General features: G+C 45.9%; 1 protein-coding gene across 1 annotated transcript in view; it reads left to right on the plus strand.

Annotated features, from left to right (window-relative positions):
• The window catches only part of GFRAL (GDNF family receptor alpha like), a 35,384-nt gene that overhangs the window by 11,631 nt on the left and 3,240 nt on the right, over window positions 1-20,513 (plus strand). The window contains exons 4-9 of the mRNA XM_053286434.1: window positions 59-454; window positions 10,390-10,440; window positions 11,544-11,874; window positions 12,601-12,851; window positions 13,965-14,060; window positions 20,186-20,267. Of these exons, the coding sequence (XP_053142409.1) occupies window positions 59-454; window positions 10,390-10,440; window positions 11,544-11,874; window positions 12,601-12,851; window positions 13,965-14,060; window positions 20,186-20,267 (1,207 nt within the window). The remainder of the gene's footprint in view (window positions 1-58; window positions 455-10,389; window positions 10,441-11,543; window positions 11,875-12,600; window positions 12,852-13,964; window positions 14,061-20,185; window positions 20,268-20,513) is intronic.

Consider the following 20,513-nt stretch of genomic DNA (forward strand, 5'->3'; position numbering starts at 1 on the left):
CCTTGCACGACTTGGTCTCTCCAGCTCCACTTTGTGGTTAAAAATCTCTTTTTCACAGGGAAGTCCAAGCCTCCTTCAGCCATGGATATTCCATTAAATTTCCTGCAGGAGACGAAATTGAAAGAGATTGCACCTACAGGCAGATCAGACTGCACACAGGCACTGGAAATCTGTCGAGAAGATGTCACCTGTTTCAAACTGTACACGGATTTTCAGAGAGCATGCACAGCAGAGAGAACAAAATGTAGCCTCCGAATGGTGCGGCAGCAATGTTTCGCAGCATGGAGGGCACTAAGGAAAACTCTGCTCGAGATGAGCAAGGGACCAGAACCCATGCATAAAACATGCACTAAAATCTTCAATAACACATGCTTACAATACACACAGGAACATCAAACCTCCAACATAAGTAAGGAAACCAATGCAGAGGAGAGGACTCCAGTCATCAATGCAGGTAAATGCTTCCCGTCAGCGATATATTGCAATCCACAGTGGCTGGCACACAGAGCAAGGATGCACTGGTGGCAAGAGAGTGGCCTAACAGAACTTCCCAACTAACTGCACTGGTGCAGCAGTGGAATCACAATTTTTGAATTCCTCCCCGGTCTCTGAGAGGCTGTGCAACCCTCAGGGACATATTTCCAGATGGCACAGAAGGCTTCTTGGGGACAGGGCTGTCCTTAGGGCATGCCAAGCAGGGCGACTGCCCCGGATCCCACTGTTTTAACCCCCATTAGAATTAACTGGAAAGGGGCCCTCACACTGGCTGATTTGCCCTGGGCCCTACACTCCACCAGGGAGCTCTAAGGACAGCCCTGGCTGGGGAAGGGGAGAGCATCAGAAACAACCCTTTTGCATGAACACAGTGCAGTTAGCGGTTGTTGCACCCGTGCAGTTAGTTGGGAAGTTCTGTTAGGCTGCCCTCTCGCTGCACAAGCGCATCCTTGCTCTTTCTGTCCATGACTATCCAGCCTCTTAAGGGACAGGTGGGGAAGAATAGTAACGAAACCACAAAAACACAGTTCTATACTTCTAGTACCATTAAGGTGGTTTACACCTTAAGGTGGAACTTAGTGGCCAACATGCAGACAAATGCTCTATGTATGCAGCCCAAAACTGCTTTGAAGCATAGATGCTCAAGCACGGGTGTCTGTGATTTTTGCCAGTCTCTCCTCTCTGAAGAAGCATTCTGTCCTCAAAATATGTCCATGTAGGATGGACGTATAATTGCTGAACGTGTACCTTTTTTGCATCTTGTGAGTCGGGGTGGTGGCCAATGGGTCTTACTTTACTTTCAAGCAAATATGCATAACATTGGACTGTTGTAATGATGCAACTTCTGAGTAAACATTCATGAGAAAATGTGACTTCACACTGTGCTTGGAGATTGTGCCTGGAGTCACATGACCAAATGCTTTCAGCAACTGTGTGGCAGAGACACTATGGGATTCCTCCTTCTTTTGGACAATGGTTGTTGTCTCAGGACACTAACCTTCAAATAACCATGTCGACTGTGTAACCAAGCCAGATGGTTAGTCACACACACACACACACACACACACACTTTGATGTCTCCTAGGCAATTCAGGAAAAAAATGAATCTGTATTGCAATGCTAGTAGTCTGCAGATACAGTCCAAAAGGCATGAACTGAGATGAATGGAACTATTTCCATTTCTTGCAGCTGTTGCATTAGGCAATCTGTACATCTGTCTATATCAGTCAATACTTCCAATTCAAACCACCACATTTCTTTGAGAACAGAAACACTAGGCATGATTCAGTCAAGGTCAACCACTTCTAAGTTGGGTACGTGAAGAACTGGATGGAGGAATGCCTGGGCTTGGCGGAAGGACAGCCATGGAAGATCTTGCTTACATGTGCTCTGCTCCCACTCTTGGATTTGTAGTTGTCTTATTTAAAGAGCTAGATGCCCCCGACCCCAATTTAAACTATTCCCCCCTAAATAATCCTAATAAGATTGTGACATATAAAGTAGTTTTATTTGCAGTGAATGCTACTAAGATTCTCTCTGAAATCATGAACAAGCTATTGATGTAACAATCATAACTGCTTGATAGATTTCATGTAACAATCATAACTGCTTCATAGCTTTAATATGCTTACGTGGAATACAGTCTTGTGGATTTATCTGGATATTTTAAATATAAGGCAATTTTCTTGCTGTGACAAGGAAAAATGATTGATGGATGGGTAAGCCGCCCACAACTCACTTCATAATTCACTCAATTTTTCTGAGCTTTCTCCAAAAACATCTTGGGAAAATGTGAGAGTTTTACCAGGAGTTATCTGATAAAGTTCAGGATGTCCCCGGGAGAGCTCTCCAACACTGCCTGACAGTCCTTTTCTTTCCCTGGTGAATGCATTCTTGCAGAGAGGGGAACTCTCCCAGTGGCACTGGGAAAGCTGGCTACAATGATAGATATCATACATTTCAGACTGGATGCTGCTTCCCAATTTATTTACCAAGGAACCATTAGAAATTGCAGTTCCTATATAACTCAGTAACAACAGACTAGGGATGTGAGAGCTGGCTCAGAATTGAGCGGGCTCGAGGTTGATTTGGCTCAGCTCGAAGGCTCACCCTAAAACTGAGCCGGAGGGAGCCATCCAAGTGCTAATTGAGCCAAGCCCGGCTCAAAAACCCACCCCGCGAGCCAGCTTGAGGACTCGATGGGTATGCTTGTAAAAAGGAATCTGGCAAGGATTCCCTGTTATAAGTAATGGGCTAAATGCAGGGTGTATGTGTGTGGCAGGGAGGTATTCTTAACCTTTCTTTTACCTGTAAAAACAAGCTGCCAGTGGGGACAGCAAAGATGGCGGTGGGGGCTCCTTCTACCACCATCCCTGCTGGCCTCCCAAATGAGAGGCTGGTCATGCTGCGGCCTGTTTTGGGCCTCTGTTAAAGTGCAACAGTGGTGATGCAAATGACCTCTGCACACACACAGGGGACACTTAATGGCAGCTGCTCTTGCACAAAGGCCTATAATGGGCCGCAGAATGACTGGCCTGCGATTTGGGAGGGAGGCCCCACTGTAGCAGCCACCATCCCCACTACTGGCAGCTTCTTTTTAAAGGCAAAAGAAAGATAATCTCCCCCGCGCCCCATTTACCCCTTTACTTGTAAAGGGGAATCCTTGCTTTTTTGTAAAGGCAAATCCTCCCTTTTACAAGCACACCCATCAAGCCCTTGAACTGGCTGTTGGACTGGAATGGACAGGACCGGGACCGGGCTCAATTGAGCTCAAGCCACCCAGAGTGGCTTAAATCTGGTCTGGATTCGAACTGAACTGGGCTAGCCACCACATCCCTAAAACAGGCACTCCTCAGCATGGTCAGGATCATGCAGGCATGACAAAGAAAATCTACAAGTAATTTGCCATCACCAGCAAGTGCTTTCCACTGCCAGTTCTACCAGACATTCTAGGGAGGGGAGAATGAAAAGAGATCACTGAGCTGCCAGGGAGACCATTGTGAAGGAGGCCCAAATTTTTGTGGAGGTGTGGGCTCGAATCATAATAGGCTTGGGAATGAAACACTTGAGTTTGCAGTAGAGGTGTGCAGTTCAATCCATGTGAGAATCGATTCATGTCAAATCAGGGCAATTTGAGTGATTCGACCTCATATCGAATTGCTCCTAAATTGAATCACCCCCAATTCAACACAAATCTATTTGAGTGATTAGAGTTGCATTTTGTCTCTGTGTTTTTCCCTTGTGAATTGGTTTTCTGACTCTGGCTTTGGATCTCCTTGCTTCTTGGTTGGCTTGTTGCCATTCCAGTCAAGTGTTGGCATGGGCAACTGTGCCCCTATTGGCTGGGAAGAGGGAGCAGGGAGGGGGGAGGCCAAATGAGGGTATTTAAGGGGCTGCTTGGAGACAGAGAGCCATCTGTGCTTTAGGAGAGAAGGATCAGAGAGAGACTGCAGAAGCACTAAGAACGGAGACTGGTGGTGGTGGTCTGAGCCTGCCTGCCTGGCTATTCAACTTGCATTACAAGTAACACGTTTTTCTTCTGCCCTGCCACCCAGCCAAAGTTGCTGGGCTTATCTGACTTGCTCTATTTCTTAAAAAATCCTTTTAATTTGCAGTGCTGCCAACATCTGCTCTTCTTCTTCTTCTTCTTCTTCTTCTTCTTCTTCTTCTTCTTCTTCTTCTTCTTCTTCTTCTTCTTCTTCTTCTTCTTCTTCTTCTTCTTCTTCTTCTTCTTCTTCTTCTTCACAGCAGCCCCAGTGGCTTGAACTGGGTGCTCCTTGGAATTTATTTCCTTGTGTGGATGGTCAGTCTCTCTCTCTCTCTCCCCTTATAAGCAGCCCCCTTTAATAACTGGAGTGCTGTGACCCCCCCCTTTTTTTAAATTGTACCAGCAGCCCCTAGGCTTTAACAGGGAGCTGCTTGGAATTTTATTTGGATTTCTTCATATGCTTGCTTGTAGCTTGCTCCCAGTTAGGGGTGCACAAACCAGTTCGTGCTCGAACTGGACCAGTCCCACAAAAGACAGGGCCAGTCCAGGACTGAACCAAACTGGGCCCAGTTTGGATCAAACTGGCTCAGCAGTTTGACCAGCTCGATTGCCTTGCCAGTTTGGCCTAGTTTGACTGGCTTGGTTGCCTTGCCACCACATACTAGTCTACAAAACCAAAAATCAGTCCACACCAGGCAGGTAGCACATAGACAGCAGTAAAGGTGGCAGATGGCAACCCCTAACCAGCAAGGAGTTACAAGCAAAGGGGGCTGGGGGGGATTCCCTATCTAAAAATGGGTTGGGGGTGGGTGAGAGGGCACCTTACTGGCTCACTCTGTGGCATCTCCTGGCAGCAGCCCCTTTCAGCCCTGCTGGCACTCCCCCCACATTCTGGTTCCATGTACACCACTACCCCCAGTGACTTTAATAACTGGGCTACTGTGCTGATTTTCTTCTATTTTTCTAAAAAAAATTGTAGCTGCAGCTTTCCCCCTCATTGCTTGTAGTCAGGCCCCAGTGGCTTAAATAACTGGGGTGCTGTGCTGCTGGTTTTTTTTTTTTTTTTTTTTGACAGCCCTGCCATCTTTACAGCTGTCTGCATGCTACCTTCCTGGTGTGGACTGATTTTTGGTTTTTGTAGGCTAGTATGTGGTGCCCAGCCTGCCAGTCTCCCTCTGGTTCCCTTTTGGGGTTTTTTGTTCTGCTTTGATTGTTTGGGTGGGTGGGTGCCCACCTGCTGGCCCCCACCTCAGCCATTGAGTCCTGGAATCTGCTTGGCCAAGAGTGCCTCTGAGAGCAACACTGGGTAGACTGCAGCCAAAGACACTGGAGTGGAAGCCCCCAGCTGAAGATGCCTCAGTCAGGCTCTTTAAATAGGGGTTCTGTTAGTTCTGTTAAGAAATAGGAGTCCTTACAGTTCTTTTAAAATGGCCTAGTTTGGGAAAGGGGAATTAGGTGGATAGTGGCAGGACTGTAGTACAGGAGGGGTGGGTTTGGGTTAGAAAGGCTACATCAATCCCATGCCCTTTGCCTTCCTTTTCCTTCAACTAACCTGCCCCATTGTTGCCCCATTTTTGCTCAGTCCCCTCCCCAAGAGCCCCCCCAAGCCTGCTTCTCTATTGGGGGGGATTTAATTTTTCTAGCTTCTTTGTGTGTACTACAGAGCTATAGATAGTGCAGTGTGTGCTACACAGAGCATAAACAGACCACCCCAACCCCACACTCCCTTAAAGACACTTCTTCTCTCTGCCTTCCACCTTCAGAGTTAGGGCTTACATTTTTTAAAATCCCAAGATGTCTGGCAGGGTGTGAGGCAGAGACAGTAGCACACTGCCAGGCAGAGGGAGGGGTGATGCTGCTGGTCGTCATGGGCAACGGTGAGAGGGTCCTACTTACCAAGTAGTCCCCACTGCTGCACTGCCGCACAGGTTCACCTTTCTGGAGGAACCTGGTCCCACAGCCTGGTGCGGCTGAGGTAGAAGTTGGGGGGGGGCCTCCCCTGTCAGGGAAGAAGCTCTTCTTCCTGTGGCAGCAGAGGAAGTGTCACTAGCTGCAAGTCCAGCCAGATCTCTCTCTCCATCCTGCCCAATCCCCATTGGCAGTGCGACTCCCAGTCTGAGACTGAGGAGGAGAAGGTGGAGATATTTTTTATTTTACCTGGACCTTCTTTACCCCGGATGGAGGGCAGTGGTGGTGGCGGCCCCCAAAAGGAACCAGTAGCCTGAGTACCACCACCATCAAAATGGTCCCAGACTGAAAGTAGCATGGTGTGGGGCCACTTTAAGCTCTACATGGCCTTGCCATGGTGACCCACATCATGCTGTCTGCATCCACTACAGAACACAGGCCAGCAAGGGTAAGGACCCTAAGTGACTTGGTATGGTGGGCATGCTGCAGCACCTCTGACGGCATCACCTGGGACGCCCTGCTCCTGCAAGCAGCAGTAGGCTTGGTGTACAGGGCTGTCCTTAGGGCATGGCAAGCAGGGCAACCACCCTGAGCCCCACTCTTTTAACCTCCATTAGAATTAACTGGAAGGGGCCCCCGCACTGGCTGATTTGCCCCGGGCCCCGCACCCTGCCAGTGCTCTCTAAGGACAGCCCTGCTTATGTGTCCTTGGTTAGCAACCAAGGGGAAGTTGCCTGCTTGGTGGGCGCAGTCATTTGGCAAGCGGTCTGGTCAGGGGCGTAGCAAGGTTGGAGTGAGCCCAGAGACAAGATTTTAAAATGCGCCCCCCCCCCACTGAAACTCAGCTCATGAAGTAAAGACATCTTAAGTGAAGCTGAATAGTGGTAACAAAAAGCAAAGGTTTCGTAAATTGTGGACGATGAGAATCATGTAATGGTACTAGAGAAAGACATGCTGTTCTGGTAGCTCCAGGTCTTAACACTCACATCAATTTTGGAGGATGAATGTAACTGAAGGAAGCCCGGGCAGGTGCGCGGCTGGGGGAGTCAGTCATGTGACTTGCCTCTGGGGGCCCCCAAGGCAGTGGGCAACTGTCTCCCCTTGCCCTATTAAAGTTACACCCCTGGGTCTGGTCACCCAGAGACTCATCTCATGCCCTGGGACAATGGGGAGATGACCGCTTTGGATGACCAGCCATTCAAGGTGGAGGAGAATGCAGCTTGTGAAGGCTGCTCCGACAGCTTGTCTTGACTACAACAGCCCCTCATGCACCACCTTCAGCAGGTGGGTGGTGCCCTCCAGTAGCAGTACCAGTTGTGGTTCTCAACTGGTGCCTGACCAATATCAGTCGTGCGGGAAGGCCATGTCGAAGCTGCTGTGTGCAGCAGTGCCTGAAACCAGCGTGCACTTCACTGCAGATCTATGGATCAGTCCCAGTGGGAGGAACATTGCTTTCCTGTCCCACATGATGCACTGGTTGGGGCAGGAGAGAGGGGGGGACATCTGCAGCTGGTGCTGTGGCCATCCCCTCCCATGCAGCGAAGAACAAGTGGGCTGAGCTGCATGTGGAGGTGCTAGACACTGACCACATGGCAGGTGAGCTCTCAACAGACATAGATTGCCAGGTGGGGTAATGGCTGTCCGGGCAGCCAAACCTTTGCTGAGCGTTCGTGGTCTCGGACAATGTCGCCAACATAACTAGGGCAGCCAAGCAGAACGGACTCATCCTGTCACACTCACACTCTGAAGCTGGTTGTGTAGGATTCCCCTTGGCCCTTTGGGGCTTCAGCCAGGCGAGACATCCCCGCTGCAGATGCTGGCTGCCACCCTGCTGCTGCCATGGCTGCTCTTGTGGCAAAGTGCCACAAGATAGTAGCTTACTTCTATCAGAGTGAAAAGGATAGGCATATGTTCAAAGAGAGGCAGCTCGAACTGGGCCTACCTGAATACCTGATCCCTCAGGATGTTCCGACCTGGTGGAATTCCTTGCTCCGGCGCTGGCAGGAGCAAGAGGTAGCCACCTACACCCTGGCAAGGAGGTGTGGCTTAGAGGTGTGCGACCTGTCCAACCAGGACTGGGCACTGCTTTCCAAGGTTGTCTTGGTATTCGAGCCATTCTTTGTTGCCACAACAGCTTGTGTGCCGAAACAGCAACGCTGAGCCAGGCTTTGCCTGCCACTCTTCTCCTCAAGAGGACAAAGGTTGAGCTTCAGACCTCACTGATCCCTTGGGAAGCAATCGCCTTGGCAGGTCAGCTGAGCACTGGAGTTGTGGATCAGCTCAGTACACCTTTGGGTGCATTAGCATCACATGTTTTGTCATGCTTATGGGAGCCAAGGATGAAGGGCAAAGTAGTCACCCCTGACCAGTTCCCCAGGTCAAGGGACCTCTTGGTTGAAGAGGTTAAGCAAGCAGAGGACAGGAGGCTGGGGCACAACCAGGAGAAGCGTGCGGGAGGGCCTGCTGTTAGCAGCACCATCACCGCTGCTTCCCGGTCCAGCAGCGTGATGTCCCTGGCAGGGCCAAGTAAGCCATCCCTGGCAGGGCCAAGTTCCTTGGAGCCTTGGCAGGGGGGAGCCCACTGAGCCCTGCAGCAGTGCTGCTGAGCAGTGTGTGCCGCAGTACCTACAGGAACCAGTGGCAGGCCGGGAAACAGAAGCAATCCAATTTTGGGCCACATGTCACCAAGTCTGGCCGGACTTGGTGGAGGTTGCCGAATGGTTCCTCTTATGCTTTCCAACCAGTGTCCAGAGCAAGAGAGTGTTCTCCATGGCTGGGGGCATGGTGGCACCCCATCGCGCATGCTTGGATGCTGAATTGGTGGAGTGGTGGTCTTCCTGAAGGCCAATTTCCTCCTGCTGGGCTATCCCGAGCTAGCCATAGAGGGTGAGTAACTCATGGGCATCCCCAACCACTGCAACACCAATGGCAGCTTACCCAACCCAGGCCAACCCCAAAACCAGACACATGTAGACACACATGTATGCCTCTGCCATGGCCAGTGATGACATATGGACTAGTGCCCTACCATGTGTCAGGCTGCCAGCCGTGGCCCAGCACCAATCTGAGGCCATGGGGTTATCCAGACACAGGCAGGCAGGGATGTACACTTATGCTGCAAAAGGAGAGAATATGACTTCTTCTCAGGGTAAGAGTCTACAGGCTTTTTGCCTTGTCAGACCACTGATTCATCAATCCATCAAGCTCTGTCTTCCTGTCTCTCTGTGGCAAGCAGGATGGAAGGAAAGAAAGTTTGATTTTGTGGTTTTATCAGCACTGAATAACTAATTATAATATGCATGCTGTGCTTAGTGTGCTATTGCTTGCTGTTAACTATCTGGTTTTGCTGGATCTCAGATTGACAAAGGCAGAACTTGGGTGCCTGCCTGCTTGCCTTGAGTTGTGGCTTGATCTGTTTGTAAGCTGTGGCAAGAAAGGGACAGTGGCAGCTCTCTTTGTAATATTTCTTGGTGATTGCTGTGATGAGCAATCCTTGTCTGGCCTTGAGACTAAATTGCACTCCACTCACTGCTCTGCAATCTGCACTGCAAAGTGTACTCAGTAAAAATATGGCAGAAGACCTTGTTCTAGTTGAGCTTATGGCTGGCTGGCTGCTAAGGGTGCCACTGTGGCCACTGTTGAAGTGCTGGAAAGTAAGGACGGAGCCATAATTGTGTGAGAGAGAACAACTTGTGCCAGTGACGTTACTACAGCGCAGGCACTGTGTCTGGCAGTGGATTCTGGGTCACTGATTCTTTTTTGGCCATTTTTGGACTGTGTGTTTGGCCAAATGTGGTGGTGTTCTGTGTTGGGAGGAACTGTGTGCTTCGGTTCTGCAGTGTTTTTCAAGACAGGGTTGCAAAATGTGTGTACTCTGCTTGCTTCAGCCATAGGAAACGACGGGGAACTCAAATCACCCCACTGTTCAAGATAGGTAGGTCCTAGGGACTCCACATTGGGTTAGGTGGAACAGCATGATGGATGCTACCTACGACCCACCCACGAAAGAAATGGGTGATTTTTAGAAGATGTTTAACCTTTCCCAAAAAAGTTTAACCTTGGGAAAGACTAAAATTAAAAACCACCCACTTGCCCATTTCTTTTGTGGGTTGGGTGGTCGGTACCACCCACTACACCTTATCACCCAACCTTTTGTCCCTAGGACCTACCCATAGTGAACAATGGGGTGACTCAAGTTCCCTATGGTCAAATCACTTGAATCCCTTGAGCTCATGTGTAAAAACAGCTGTCAGTGGCCAGCCGTTTTGATGGATCAATTCGTGTATTTGCAATTCAATCTGAGCCTGAATCAAATTGCAAAAACCAATTTGTGCACACCTCTAGTTGGTAGTAATGAGCCCCTCCTTTCCAAACTTTGGACTACAGTTAAGTGTTAATTTCCCCACTGAAATGAACAGGGTTACATTCCTTATGTCTGGCTAGATTATGCCCATGCTCTTTAAAACTAATGTGCAAAAATTCATCTCTTTTGGTTGCAGATCATATGAAAATAAAATTGCAGTGGAAGTCGTCAGCTCTTTCTAACTATGGTAAAAGTCAATCTCTCTCTCTCTCTCTCTCTGTCTCTCTCTCTCTCTCTTTAAAATTACACAAACATTTCTACATGGTTATCCAGTTTATGTCCTTCCAGGAGCCAGATCCTCTTCAGAGACACATCTACTGTAACCCATTGAAAACAATGGGCTTAATAACACTTAGACAGGGCTGGTCTATCATAGTACAAGTGTACATAAGTGCAATGTCATATTAAACCATTCATATCATCATTGCTACAAGAAAAAAAATATGCATTTGGCAAGTGGGCCAGATTAGATTTACGATGTACACAGGGCTGAACAGATGCTTTGCACTCTGTGATGACCAGAGCTGCATCCTTGCATTCAAAGTACTCCATGCTCCTGTCACATGCTCTTGCCAACCACCCCATTTGGCATGACACCATTGTGCTACATCATGTCAGCCACTGAGACTTAGTTATGACTAACTTAATTTGTATCTTGCCCACCATTTATCTATAAAGAAACTTTGGGTTACTGCTTGTTTAGTACACCTAAAAAGTATTCTGTAAAAAAAGAGAAATAAATACTGAATGAGAATTGAATAAGGAAATACAAAGGGAACATGTTGAAGCTTTAAAAATGCAGGCATGGGGGATATTACTATGGTAGGTTATGCAGTAAGACTGCTTCGGTTGATACCAAATTTGTACAATACAGGATGATGCCATTTCAAACCACAAATTTGGGAACTCGACATCAGGAGACAGAATAGGAGCTCCATCTACTCTGCAAGCAGTTAACAAACAATGGCCAGCCACCTCTATTCCAATGAATTTGGAATACTGAAAAGTGTGGTTTCATAGATACCTTCCAAACAGCATCAACAGCTGAGCAGGAATATTGCTTCTCCACCAGCAACCAGCTCAGCCTCCCAGCTGCCATCCATTCCCATCCATATATTTTCACCCCACTAACTGACTATTGCTATGAATGTTCCGATGCTATGTGTGCATATGGCAACTGGTTGCATGTCATAGACTGAGCATGCCACTGTTCCAAGTGAGGATCCAAGAAGCATGGTGCTCGCTCTTTTGCTCTCATTCATATTAGTGTAACTCTTGCTGTTTCTTTAGTGTACAAACATCTGCAATCCTGTTTCCGAGTAAATCTGGAATGCGTTAATGATGAAGTCTGTAACAGTCAATTATCTCTGTACCGTCAAGCTTGCCAAGTGAATGGAACACAGTGCAATGGGAATCAATGCCAAGGAGCACTAAGGCTCTTCTATGAAAATATGCCTTCTAATGTTGCCCAGATGTTGACATTTTGTGACTGCATGCCGTCAGATGAGAATTGTCACCAAGCCAAAGGATTCCTTCATGGGAAACCATGTGTAGGCAACATGGTTTCAGCTCCTTCATGTCTCAGTGTAATTCACACATGCCAAGGTAACCCTTTCTGCTGGTAAGTGAAAGGGCACATTTTTGCTTGATTGCCTACTTGTGTGTTCAATATGAAAATTCACAAATGCACTTAGAGTTCTGGGCAAGGTCCTAATGCTTCTCAAGGTTGCAAAGGTAGGATCTTTCCAAGCTTCCCATAAACAGCAAAAGCTAAAGTTACTCTGAAATTTAAGCCTTCATCTCTGGCCATTTGGGAAATTCAAGATGATCCTTTGCAACTGATGTTACTTTTATAACATCAGTATCATCATCATCATCATCATCATCATCATAAAAATGTTATAATGTATAAAAAATTCAATTAGACAATTTCCTTCAGCAAGTCAAAAAATTGAAAAACAAAATATTAGGATGCCAATCTATTTAAGTGAAATTACCATACTATTAATAATAAATTCACATTTCAGATGACAGAAAACAATCGATAGTAGACATTTAAATCATAACTATATTTGAATGCTCAACATATTATCAGATGCCTGCAATCTGAGCTAATGGGACACTGCAAGAGTAAACAGCAGCAGTTTGTGGCCCATAAGGCGGAGCTTTGTGTTGGCTGGGTTGTACTTAAGCCATATTGTTTTTCATGTGAAATTTCATTTTGTATGTTTGCCGGATGGTTGTAGAATGGCGATTCAGTTTGTTCTTGTCCCTTCCCTTTCCTTACATTTCAGATGAACAGTATTAGCAGGAATTTTCTTTTTCACTCCTCATGTTTTCATTACAGGGGAAAATTTGGGGCATTTACATCAAAGTGTTTGAAAGATGTCAGCCAAACCTGCCTTGCAGATCAAGCCTGCCTACTATCTTTGAGCCCAAGTGATCTGGTTTGCTCCAATAGTGCTGAGTGCAGAGCTGCTTATGTCAGCATGTGGGGGACGATCCTTCGGGTGGAGTGCACCTGTGACCTCACCTCCCTGGCTGAAGAGTCTGCATGCAAGCTCTTCCATCACATACTCCACAGCAAGACTTGCTTCAGTATGTTGAACTTCTCAAGACTAGACATATTATCCTCTTTAAAAAAAACCAAAAAAACTTACCTATGCCCAGCTTCAAAGAGTTGAAACAGAATCATGAGCACATAACCCCTGGCCCTGCACAGAAAGCCACTCCCACTTCTTACCTCTATGCAGAGCAATCCTGAGCACAACACTGGCGGGGGCTCTTAAAGGGAAGTAGAGCCATGGGAAGCCATCAAGGCTTCAAGCCACGTGGGAAAGTGCACAGAGAGTTCTGGGAAATGTAGTTCTTCCCAGCACTTTTGCTGTAGAGCTGTTTGCACAAGCCTAATTTTCACACCATTGTGCAGAAAAGAGGCTTCTGATCAGCTGAGCTGTTCCACTCCAGTTTTCAGGGAAAGGAATGAAGGGCCTCCCCTGGAGATGGATGACACTTATTCATTTCATATTTATATACTTCCTAGGTTCTCCCCCCACCCTCGCTCTCCAGTTTATGGAATATAAAGGGGAGATTTGCCACTCCCATGCATAGGGGTTGTAACCAATGCATAGGTTACAAAGGTCAGATCCAGTTTCTTTAGGTAGGTTACAGTTAGCATATCAGCCATAGCTAGTAAAAGATACTTCTGGACACCTTCCCCACCTGGGCCTCCCATGAGAGCATGGGGTCCAAAAGATCCCCCAAGCTATGGACTTAGTCTTTCAGGAGGAGTGTGACCCTACTTAAGACCAGATTTACCTCACTAAAAAGCATAAATGTGTATATTTTTGGTCAATCTTCAGAAAATTGACAAAAGCTGCACTGAATTGCTGCTTAGAAGGAGTCTAATGATGTGTTTTTTCAGTGAATAAATTATAGAGTGCTTTTGTTACCTTATGTTTGCTTATATTGTGGGATTCTATTACATTATGTATTTTGTTGTCTTTTTATTATATTCTAAACATAAGCCATTCTGTCAGCTTTAGATGCAAAGCACTTCGAAACATATTAGAGTATAAACATACAATAGAGATGGGAGTTCCAAACATATTCAATGTTTTATTAGACATTACCGCAGAAGTTCAATTCCGTTATTGGGTTTGTGCATTTTCATCCAATTAGTTTCTTTTTGCATTCTTTCCTATTTTATAGGTCAGATGTCAGGTGAAGAGGTTGACATTTCCCCATCATATATGGATCTGCCTGGAAAAACCCTTCCTGCAACAGGTGTGCAGCCTTTTTTAAATGGTGAGTCTTTTTTTGAAGAAGAAGGAAAAAAGAGAGAAGATACCGTCAATGGCATTTGTGAACTACAAATCTTATAAGCTGCATGGGTCCCACAGAACAAAAACACAAAACAAGGAGCCAAGTAATTGGTTTCAAATTAGTTTCAAATTGTAGGAAGCAACCTTTCTTCTTCAGGCACAAAACTATAAGAGAGAGAAAGAGAATGATGAATCCCCTGGGTGGTGTGACTCTGACTACACTAACCTACAGTGAGCTGCCTGCCTATGTGGCCAATGAAATTACTGCTTTCACGACACTTGAAGCCCCACTGGCGCACCTTGAGAAGGTGAGGAGATTGCATGCCTACTAAGGAGTGCATCCTCCCGCTCCCACTGCTACCCCCATTATCAGAGGCGTAACTAGGGAAAACGGCGCCCGGGGCAAGCACTGAAATTGCGCCCCCCCCGCCGCGTCCCCCCACAACATACATCTGACTGACACACGTTTCAGAAAACTTTTATTTTAAAAATTTAAAAAATTACAAAAATTACCAAAAATTTCAAAATGCACTACATACTTAGGTTTTTCCTCACAACAACCCTGTGAAGTTGGCTTGTATCTCAAACATCAGAATTATGATGCAATGATGATTATTATGATTATGATGCCCCTCCCTCACGCCCTGGTTCTGTTCCTGACTTTCCCTTGTGAGTGACTGTATTTTAACAAAACGAAAACCAAGGACTCCAAAGTAATTCGAGGGACTAGGGTGATAGTGCTAAAGACTCCTTATTCTCCCGCTGTTAAAGAAAGACTCCCCTTTTCCAAAACCGCACGCTATTTACACCAGAAAAGGTTTCAAATGGAGGGGGGAGCATTTATGCATTTATGCTTTGTTTTATGTTACGATTTCAAAGTTAGAAAAACTATAAAAGGGCCATTTTAGAGAAGATATGCACTGCCTTAGTTGCAAATCCTGCTTTTTTGAGATTCCCTGCAATTGAATAAAGCGATAATATACACCTTTGCTATTTAAATTGGTTGGAGAGTATTTATGACAATAAAAAATGAAATGGCATTTCAGATGCTACATTGGTTGCCTAAGACCACTCAGATTTAACTAATCTTCATCACATTGACAAAAAGAGCAATTAAAATTAAAATCCATGACTAAAACCAAACCACTTTGGGGTTGTTTTTAATGAAAGGTGGTATATAAATTTAACAATAAATGTTTAGAAGTATATACTTTCACCCCCTGCCCAACCTACAATTAATTCCAGCTTATTTTCAAAGGGCTTCTAGTTTTATTTACAAATTGCTTGGCAGCACCAATGTTTAAGTAATCGCTAATTGCTCCTAATGATAGTTTTACTTATTGTTAAATTTATATACTACCTTTCATTAAAACATTCTCTGTTCATCTGATTTTCAGTCTGGTTAATTAAATCGGTGGAGGTTTAGATTTTCCTGATGGGCTGAAACAGCTAATCCATTTCGATGATGACATATAATTAAATTAGCTTGCATTACATAGTGAAAAAGTCCAGGAAGGGAGAGATGGGGGGAAGTGGAACCCAAGGTTCCACATCCCCTCATCTCCCCCTCCCTGAACCTTTTCAGTTAAAACGTGGTTAGATTATAGGGGAGGAAGGACTTGAATGAGCAAAAAGGGGAACTGGTTCAGGAAGTTTGCTCTGGTGCGTGTCCTCCTCTCGACGCATGCGCGACTGGTGGCGGGGCGCGCCGGGGAGTGAGAGTCAGAGACTTGGACTATGAAGACGCCGTGGCGCCCAGTGCTGGATGAGCAATGCCAATGGGGGGGGCGGCGCCGGGACCGGGGGAGGGGGACTGCTCTGCAAAAAAAATAAAAATTAAAAAATAAATAAAAATTCCGGCAAATCGGCGGGGGCACTTTTTGGCGCCCCCTGCCAAGTGGCGCCCGGGGCACGTGCCCCCCCTGCCCCCTATAGTTACGCCTATGCCCATTATTCCCAAGGGGAGTAGCCGCAGGAGTGTGAAGGTGCACTCCTTAGCAGGCACAGAGCCTCCCCACCTTCATCAGCCATGCTGGCAGGGTTTAAAGTGCCATGGAAGCAGCAAACATGTCTGCCACTTAGGCAGCTTCCTGCACAGTATACAAGCCATTGGCTTTGAATCCAAAGGAGCACAAGTAGAGCTCTGCTTCTGGAATGCCTTCCGCCTCTCTCTTCCCCATTGAATTCCTCACCACCACCTTGAAAATAGATCCCTGAGGTAGGCCCTCTGGAATGGAAGCTAGGCCCTCTGGAATGGAATGTGGCATGACAGAGATACCAAAGCTTAGGAATAGGTGGAAATTAAGAAGCCACCCCATGTGACCAGAAGTACTTGTGGATACAAGCCATTTTTGAGGATTTTTAAAGGAAAGGAGTGAGAAGGAAAGGTTCATTGAGAATGATCATAAATCATCTGGGGTTTGTGTGTGTGTGCTGAGAACAAGTCATTGAGAAAATCCTCCCCACTGGCTGGCAGAGTTTCCTGTTGGTTTGAAAATCTCATGTATGGTATTCAGAATGGTCATTAATGATATTTTGAGATTCACAACATTTAAACCATCACTGATTGCTGGGTTCATTCTAAATGATCTGTGCTTGTAGTGACAGGTATTTACTTTGGCTAAGGCAGGCCGTTTAGTAAACACTTTGGAATGCTTCCCCCTGGCCACGTCTTTAATCATGTGTCATTGTCAAACAAAGACATTTTCATTTAAGAAGACCATTGCATTGATGGAGAATTTACTGGTGTTGTGCTTATGCTTGAACTCTGTTGCTGCTAGGTATTGAATTCTATGTTTGATTGAAGTACTGTATGTGTTCTAATAGTAATTCTGTTTCTGGTGTTGTTGTTTTTTAAATGCTGAGTGATTTAACTGTGGTTTTTACATCCATTGTACCTCAAGTACCACTGTGACAGGATGTGTGACTTACAAGTTTCTGAAATAAAGTAAGTAGTGAGCAAATAAGAAATATTTCTTACTATTTACTTTAGAGCCATAGCACAGTGGCAGAGCATGTACTTTGCATGCAGAAGATCCCAGGCTTAAACCCCAGAAATTCCAGGAAGAGCTGGAAAAAACTCAAGCTTGAAACCTGAGCTGCTGCCAGTCAGTGTTGACAATACTGAGTTAGATGGACCACTGGTTTGACTCAGTGGAAGGCAGCTTCCTGTGCTCCTATGTTCCGAACCTCTGCTATAGCTTATTTAGGTTGCCACCTTAACCATGCTGAAGCAATCCATCCGAGCACCATCTTTCAAAGTGAAACAAATCCGCAGGACAATAAAACAATAAATCCTCTTGATGGGGATGGGGCCGCAGCTCATTGGAAGATCATGTGGATTTACATGTGGATTTCAATCCCTGGCTAAAAGACTCCTAACTGAAACCTTGGAGAGTTGCTGCCAGTCAGTGTAGGCAATACTAAACTAGACGTAGTATAATGGCCTGACTCAGTATAAGAAGCACAACTTCCTATGCTCCTATGTAGCATATGTCATAGGAACATAGGAAACTGCCATATACTGAGTCAGACCATTGGTCTATCTAGCTCAGTATTGTCTTCACAGACTGGCAGCGGCTTCTCCAAGGTTGCAGACAGGAATCTCTCTCAGCCCTATCTTGGAGAAGCCAGGGAGGGAACTTGAAACCTTCTGCTCTTCCCAGAGCGGCTTCATCCCCGAAGGGGAATATCTTACAGTGCTCACACTTCTAGTCTCCCTTTCGTATGCAACCAGGGTGGACCCTGCTTAGCTAAGGGGACAAGTCATGCTTGCTAGCACAAGACCAGCTCTACTCTCCCAAGATTATGTCCAGATTATAGAATTCTTATGTCCATGATGAGCACACAGAACATTATCCCATCCCCATCCACAAGTGTTTCATGCTATATTTCAAATAGAGAAAGCAATTCATCATGCTCATTGCTTTGCACAATGGCCTTCATTCCCTTTGTAATAATTATGAGACCTTTGCTCAGAGGAATAGATGAGAACTATGCTCAGAGGAATTCCAAGTACCTATTAGGGAACACACAAAGCTATGGAATAGGCTGAAAGCCCACTGAAAATGCAGAAATATTATGTCTTTAGTAGCTGATGAAATTCAGAATCTGTCTTGACGCTACACTAATGCCTTTATAGAGACATAGCAGTGTCATTCAAAACTAATGATTTCCTATTTCCAAAGTGGACATTTATTTATTTATTTATTTTACATTTTTATCCCACTCTTCCTCCAAGAAGCCCAGAGCGGTGTAGATGCTTGTGTTTATCCTCACAACAACCCTGTGAGGTTGGTTAGGCTGAGAGATTAGTGACTGGCCCAGGGTCACCTGGTGAGTTTTGTGACTGAATAGGGATTCAGACTCCGCCCTCCCCAGTCCTAGTCCAACACTCTAATCACGATACTACACTGGCTCCTCCAGTGTATGCTATGCAATCAGCGACAACAACTGTTGGAAGTTAAGGACTTTGAGCTGTCTCGTCTCAGACAGTGGAGGACAGACTAGTGGGTCAGAGGGCTAGAGGGTCAAGACACTGGTCATCCCTTCTTCACTGCTCTGACACTATCCCTTTGATAATGTAGATTGCTAATCTCAGGGACTAACTTCCTTCCTCTCCTCTCTTCCCTACCTGTCCTTCTACCTTGCAACATGGCAAGCCTCTCTCCCTGCACCATGTGTGCAGAGAAGATGCAGAATCCACCTGCTAGATAGATTAGAGATCCTAACTCCTCACTTTCCTATCTAGAATGGAGTTCCTTAATAAATGCCTTATATATTGATTTGAAACTATGAATTGGCTCCAAGTTACTTTACTCTCAGCATACACGCATGCCTAACTAAATCCACTGTGTTGTGCCTCTGTGCACTCTGCTATAATGAGAAAGGGATTCTCTCACCACAGAGAATTTCCAACAACAACAACAACAACAATAGTGGCCAACACAGCGCAGCATAACTCGGTTGACTGAGCACCATCTATGCCTCTGTGCGTATCCAAACCACCGTCCGTGGTGTGGCAGAACAAGGCTGTTCTGCTCCAACTTAAAATTACACAGATGCAGTTGTGTGATGTTGAGGCAGCTGCACATGCACATCATGCATGTAGGCTTTTAATTAGAATTAATTTTAATGATTTGTTTTAATAATTGTTTTACCTTACTATTTTTTTTCTGTTTTTATGCTACTGTTTTAATTGTTATTTTAATCTGTGCTGATTTTTAAATATTGTTTTAAATTTTGTACACCACCTAGAGATGTACATATTAGGCGGTATAAAAATATGAGAGATAGATAGATAGATAGATAGATAGATAGATAGATAGATAGATAGATAGATGCTGCTGTGTAGCATAGTCCTAGGCATATTTACTCAAAGTTAAGTCTCACTGAATTCAACAGGGGTTATTCCCAAGTGTGTATAAGGATTGCAGCCTGAGTTTCATTGATTTCAGTGGAAGAGACTAAATTATCCTTGTGAAATCAATTTTTTAAAGTGTGTCTCTTTGGCTGAATCATACCCTTTATTATTTACTTACACTCTCTCTTTCTCTCTTCACTAGGTGGGCCGGGCGCAGCGCATCTGCGCCTCCAGCTGGCCCACCCACCACTGCTGCCCCCCCCCAATGCTGGCATGCCCAGCTTTCTGGCTGACTAGCTGCTTCCCCTGGCCCACTTCTCCCCCCTCCCATGCTTTCTGGCAGGCCAGTTGGCCCGCTTCCTCTCCCCGCTACCCCGCACCTTCTGACTTGCAGGCTGGCCAGAAAGCCGGCCTGCCACCTCTTTCCGCCTTCTCCTCCCGGTGGCCAGCCTAGGCTGGCCCGCCGCCGCCTCGTGTTCCCAGTGGCCGGCCCAGTCCGCTGCTGCTGCCATCGTTTCCCTGTCCCCATCACTATCGTCCAGGCAGCTGCTCTTGCAAGAGCTGCCATACATGGGATTAGCGATGAGGACACCTAGGAGAAATAAATATATAGATTGAATTCCTATACTGCCTAATATAGAAATCTCTAGGCAGTGTCCTGTATTTTGACCTGTACAGAGTGTTTCTCGTTCTAAAGAGCTACTATTTGAGTCATGCTTTAGTTCTGTTTAATGATTTAACTTTAGGTGACACAATCTACTTCATTGTATGTGCTGCTTGCATAATACTTGTCCTGGAAATCATCCTGCTGACGGTATTAAAGACTAGGTAAGTTCTACCATATTCATTGCTCGCTTGTGGACTCCAGGATTGTCAAAATATGGCTGCTTTCCCCCTAGTGTGTCTGAGGCTCCACAGACTTCTAGTAATCCTGTCTGTGGTTCTAAGAGGAACGTAGAGTTGTGTGATTTCTAGAAACCAGGAAAATATAAATGGAATATATGTGGAACAGAATGAGAAACAAAACAATTCACATATATGTATATAGTGTGATGAGTCAAATCACATCATTCA

This window comes from Hemicordylus capensis, chromosome 1 (assembly GCF_027244095.1).
Source record: "Hemicordylus capensis ecotype Gifberg chromosome 1, rHemCap1.1.pri, whole genome shotgun sequence".
Taxonomy (NCBI): domain Eukaryota; kingdom Metazoa; phylum Chordata; class Lepidosauria; order Squamata; family Cordylidae; genus Hemicordylus; species Hemicordylus capensis.